This window comes from Etheostoma cragini, chromosome 4 (genome assembly GCF_013103735.1).
Source record: "Etheostoma cragini isolate CJK2018 chromosome 4, CSU_Ecrag_1.0, whole genome shotgun sequence".
NCBI classification, from domain to species: Eukaryota; Metazoa; Chordata; class Actinopteri; order Perciformes; family Percidae; genus Etheostoma; species Etheostoma cragini.
Genome location: NC_048410.1, coordinates 349668 through 355634, shown reverse-complemented (window position 1 = coordinate 355634; position 5967 = coordinate 349668). Strand labels below are relative to the sequence as shown.

General features: G+C 38.6%; 3 protein-coding genes across 3 annotated transcripts in view; all 3 read left to right on the top strand.

Moving 5' to 3' along the window:
* The window catches only part of LOC117943364 (E3 ubiquitin-protein ligase TRIM39-like), a 7968-nt gene extending 7191 nt beyond the window's left edge, over window positions 1-777 (top strand). The window contains exon 4 of the mRNA XM_034869447.1: window positions 4-777. Within this exon, the coding sequence (XP_034725338.1) occupies window positions 4-777 (774 nt within the window). The remainder of the gene's footprint in view (window positions 1-3) is intronic.
* LOC117943104 overlaps window positions 1-5967 on the top strand; it is a 139018-nt gene that overhangs the window by 80858 nt on the left and 52193 nt on the right. The window lies entirely within an intron of this gene.
* LOC117943095 (nuclear factor 7, brain-like) overlaps window positions 5463-5967 on the top strand; it is a 214395-nt gene continuing 213890 nt past the window's right edge. The window contains exon 1 of the mRNA XM_034869014.1: window positions 5463-5661. The gene's annotated coding sequence lies outside the window, so the exon portion shown is untranslated. The remainder of the gene's footprint in view (window positions 5662-5967) is intronic.

Below are 5967 nucleotides of genomic sequence, written 5' to 3'. Positions count from 1 at the left end.
CAGAAGAGTCAGAGGATGAAGGAGAAGATGGAGGCTCTGAGCAGAGAGATAGCAGCTCTTTCAGACTCAGTCAGAGCCCCAGAGGAGCAGCTGAGAGCTGAAGACGTCTCATTCCTGATCAACTACAAGGCTGCAGTGGAAAGAGTCCAGCAGCACCCCCTACTGGAGGATCCACAGCTGCTCTCAGGAGCTCTGATAGACGAGGCCCAACACCTGGGCAACCTGGGCTTCAACATCTGGACCAAGATGAAGGACATGGTCTCCTACACCCCTGTGATTCTGGATCCAAACACTGCTCATCCATTATTCATCCTGTCTGAAGATTTGACCAGTGTGAGACGAGGAGCGAGACAGCAGCTTCCTGATAATCCAGAGAGGTTTGATAAATACCCCTTTGTCCTGGGCTCTGAGGGCTTTAACTCAGGGACCCACAGCTGGGATGTCGAGGTTAGAGACAGTACAGGCTGGTTACTGGGTGTGCTAGCAGAGTCTGTCCAGAGGAAGGGAAACGAACTGTCTGGGGCATGGATAATAAGGTTCCATAAAGGTAAATTCTCAGCACGGTCACAACTAGATCCACCCACTGATCTCATAGTGCAGAAGAAGGTCCAGAGGATCAGAGTGACTCTGTACTGGAACAGAGGAGAGCTGTTGTTCTCTGATGCTGATACTAACGCACACATACACACCTTCACAAACACTTTCACTGAGAAGATGTTTCCATTAATTTTGACTGAGGATGTTGTCCCACTGAAGATATCACCAGTGAAGGTGTGACTGTGGAGCAGAGCAGTTAGAGATAAAGAGGATCAGGGGCGGCTGTGGTTCAGTGGTAGAGCGGTCTGCCAATCGGAAGGTGGTTCAATCCCTAGCCCTGCAGTCCCATGTTGAATTTGCCCCCTTCCGTCTCTTTATTACTCAAGGGTTAGGGTTAGGTTTATTTTTAACATTACATTTAGCTTAAACTTTTATCCCAGCGACTTACAATTCAAACCTAAAAGAATCCTGCATGAACGTTACCTTGATCTAATATGCTGAACTGCTTCATGTGCTGCATTTAGAGGCAATAACATATATGTTTTTCATTTTAAATTGTTTTTAATGATTTATTATTTGGCTTTTGTTTGTGGAGCCATGAAGACCAGCAAGTACTTTGTTGAAGCTGATCTTAATATAAAAAAGATAATATATTTCAAAAACAGCATGTTTATCAGAATGGTTGGTTATTAGTAAATTATAGAGTGTGGTCTAGACGTTTATTATTATTATTTAGACAAATAACAAATGTTACAATCACGCATAATCAAATAGAAACAAATGGTAGAATAAGTTGTGTTTTTACTGTCCATTCAAGCTACACACCAATGTTGCGCATGCACACTTTGATCCTGTATTCTTCAACATGTTTCTGCAAAAAAAAAAAACTGAGTTTATCCACTTGCCTTGAAAATCTGAATTATTCCTTTAGTGTGATAGGGCTTACGAAACATGGCTGACTGACAATACTGCTGGGAATGTTCACCTATAAGATTACAAACATATTTTCAAGGGTTTTGGAAGGGTTTCACTGTTTATGAATGCTAGTCTACATTATAAAGAAAGATGTGACATTGAAATGCTTTTAGATTCTTCTTCAGAAGTAGTAGCATTAGAAACTAATTTAGTAATAGTTTTATGTGTTTATAGACCACCTAACTATGATCTCACTGCATTTATTTTTGACATTAACATTAATATTGAAAATAGTCAGGGAAATACGTCAATCAAGGAATTTACTTACACTATGTATTCCTATAGCTTTGATACTTTGATTTCAGTTCCCACCAGAGTAACTAATACCTCAACAGCTCATATAGATATTATTTTTACTAATGTATATAACAAGAATATGAAATCCGGTGTCCTGTGTATTGATGTGACTGATCACTGTCCCATATTTCTAATTACTGGTAATGAGATTGAAAATTGTCCCCCTGTACAAAAGATTAAATATAGACACATTTTCAGTAAAAGAAATGCGCTTTAAATCAATTGTCATGGAGTGAAATTTATCAAATAGTAGATCCTCAGAAGGCCTTTTCATTGTTTATAAAAATGCTACGCAGGTTAAAACTCATGTTTCCTTCTCCGATCAGTGCCTTTGAAACATAAATTGTTCAAACCGTGGATAACTCCAGCTATATCCAGTCATTAAAAAACAAAAATAGATTATATAAAAAATACCTTCTTTTCCATTTAATCTTTTGCAATGTAAAAAGTACAGAAACAGACTAAATCATGTCATAAGAGGAGCAAAAATCCACTATTATAATGTGAAATTAGTTGAACATAAAAACAATCTGCAAACAAAACTATCGGAGGATTTTAACCTTACACCTGTAACCGAGGATGAGATTAGAGATACAATTATCAATTTAAAAGACTGTTCACCGGGACATGTGCACTATATGATTGATTTTAAAAAAAATACCCTGATATCATTAAACCACTACTTTCTATTTTTATTCTTTCACTAGTTCAAGGAGTTGTGCCTGTAGAGTTGAAATTAGCAAATATTATACCAATTTATAAAGAAGATGACCCTGCAATTTTTTAACAATTATAGACCAATTTCTGTGTTAGCAGCCCTGTCCAAGGTTCTTGAAAAACTTGTTTACACAAGATTAATTCAACATCTGGACAGAAATAATATTTTAGATGCACACCAGTATGGTTTTAGGAAACAACACTCTACTTACATGGCACTTGTCCATTTTTTGACTGAAATATACAAAGCAAAAGATAGAAAAGAAAACACTGTAGGTATTTTACTGGATCTTTCAAAAGCCTTTGATACCGTTAATCATTTCATTCTATTAAATAAACGTTCACATTATGGTATATGAAACAAGTCACTACTCTGGTTCACCAGTTATCTTTCAGATCGGTATCATACTGTCAGCTATAATGGGACAGAATCCCCTTCCCTTTCCCTTCAGTGCGGCGTACCACAGGGCTCCATCTTGGGTCCGTTGTTATTTTTCTTAAATGTTAACGACCTCCCTAATGACTCAGATAAACTTTCTAAAATCTTATTTGCATACAATACAAGTGTGTTTTACTCCCATAAAACCCTGATATTTTAATAAAAGTAGTTAATGAAGAACTTGACAAGTTATCTACTTGGTTCTAGTCCAACAAACAGTTACTCAAAAATAAAAAATAAAGTTATATATTTTTCAGTATTAAGTCTGATACATTTAAATCTTCAATGAAAATTCTAATTGATAATATCTCCATTAATAATGTTAGATCTGCTCGTTTCCTCTGCGTTATACTAGATGACTCTTTATCCTGGAAAACCTCACATTAGTACCACAAGTACAAAAATAGCCAAAGTGGTCGGTATACTAGGAAAAACTTCTTTTTTTTCTTTGTTTTTATATAATCGTATATAAATTGTTTTTACATTTTTAAATGTAATCGTTTCTATGCAGATTGCCACTTATTAAGCCCCTTTAGGGTTTTTCCGCAATTGTCCATCACATATTTTTTGTGAAACATAAAATACTGTTTTAATGTTTTTGTTGTGAAAATAAAATAAATCAAATCAAAAACTCTGCTGTGCCTTTGTACGTAAATGTGTGATTCCAGTAATCATCTCCGTTACATATCAAACGTGGACCAATTAAAATCGAGATATTACTGGACCTTTGCGTAGCTAACGTCATTAAACCAGCTACGTTGTAAGAACAATCCACGTAAAATTGAAAGTCAAAATGACAGCAGCGGTGTCGGCTGTTACCCCCGGCCTTTTAGACTTCTAGTGTTTGTGTGTGTAAATTCAGCTGTGTGGTTTCCTGGAGAGGATTGGCCTGCGTGATGGCTCCGCCCACTTCCCTGTTCCAGGCCGTTGATGTTGATTGGTGCGGCTGCTGTGGATCCTGCCAATCAACTTCCTGCAATCAGCTCAGTGAGAGTTTAAAATGCTCTTGGATTCATCCGTCTGGGCGGCTGAAGATAGAAATCAGTCCGCCATGTTGGCCGGCTAGCTGCCATTTTGGAAAAGCTGTTGACACAAACTGTTAAGGGTTAACAGTTTGTTAAAACCTTTGTGTTAATAGTCTTTTTGTTTTCCTTCTACATCGGTTATAATTTGGTAAGCTAATGTCTGCTGTGCTCTTTTAGTTGTGTTTGGAAATTTCTTTGTTTATATAGGCAGCATCCATATAGCTCTTTCTGTGTTTGGTACTTTGAAATTGTGTTAATTAAAAATCCTTTCTTTTTTACCGGGACCGGTTGGATACGTGGCCGTGCTAACAGTCAGCGGCTGGACCTCTACGGGGTCCTGGGATCTGAACAGTCAGCAGCTGGACCTCTACGGGGTCCTGGGATCTGAACAACCTGCCCGCAGCTTAACCAAGCATAAAAAATCCTCAGCTCACATCCAGTGTCAAATTACGCTGAAAACCTTCAATAAATCTCGGATTGACCTTGCACTTGACGAGCAAAAGAGGCTGAATGTAACCCAGCATAATGAAAAGGTAAAGGAAGACCGAGAGGTATTGAAGGATCTGATAAATGCGACCTGCTTCCTTGCAAAGCAAGAGCTGCTTTTCGTGACAATGAGCAGTGTGTTTTCAACATAATTAGCTCATGTGCAATAATTAGAACAAAGATGGTTTCATAACTTGCATTCTGATGCTGGGAACTAACTTATTAACTTTAGTTTTACAGTTTTCTTTGGAATTTATGGTCAATAAACCTCATTTATAGGAAATTATACCTAATGTTTGAGTTAGAAAAGCAGAAATTAGGAATTATTTAGACTAAAATTAAAGGAATGCATGTTGATGGATAATAACAGACTGGAATATGTCAACTTTTACTCAATACTATTTCAAAACTTTAAATGCTATAAAATTGATTAAGACCCAAAATTAATGAAAGTAGAGATTTGAACTTGGCAAAGAGCGTTGTGTGGAATCAATCATGTTATTTTGGGGAATTAAAAAAACATTGATGTAGGAAAATGGCTATTTTTCCCTTCATGACTCATGGTACTCCATTTCCAGAATATCCCTGGGATTTTACTAAATTGACTAACTACCTCAAAAGATTCAAACTACAGTTGGACATGAACCAAACTGTTGCATAAGCACGCTGCACACTATCAGTCTTCATATCCAGTAATGAACCAAACCTTTGGACTGAGACACACCTCTGTGTTACAGGTGAAGCAACAGCATTTCACAGAAAAGTTGTGACAGAGCCCCCCCCCCCCCCCTCACCTGACACACATTAGCATTTCCTAGGATGGCTAAGGCATGTCCCGCCCTACTCTGCCTTTGACTGGCTTACCCTCACCCTAACCTTAACCAATCTCACTCTTCATCTTAAAACCTAACCAATCCAACCAATTAAGGCAACAAATACTAGCCAATCAAAGGAGAGTAGGGCGGGTCATGCCTTCACTATCATAGGAATGGTCATGCCTTCACAAACCAGGAAACAGTTAGTTTTTGGTCCTCACTACAGAGAGACACACAGACGGAAAACAGACGATCAGATTCACCTTCAGATCAAACTAACAACTTCCTCTGAGTGAGTTCAGCTGCAGGAGAGAAAAGTGGAGAACTACAACCCTGCTGCTTCAACCTGCTGATTCTCCACACTCTGAAGGTGAGTTGGACTAAAAACAGGGAAGTGAGTAGAGGAGGGAGGGGAGCCATGACTGACTGTTCTTTCTGTCTGCTGTGTTTTCAGCTTCACGCTGAGACCAAATGGCTTCCAGATCAGAGGAGGATCTCTGCTGTCCGGTCTGTCACGATGTCTTTAGGGATCCTGTTGTTCTGTCATGTAGCCACAGCTTCTGTAAAGACTGTCTGCAGAGCTGGTGGACAGAGAGATCAACACAGGAGTGTCCAGTCTGTAATACGACATCCTCAAAGTCCAAACCACCATGTAACCTGGCGTTGAAGAACCTGT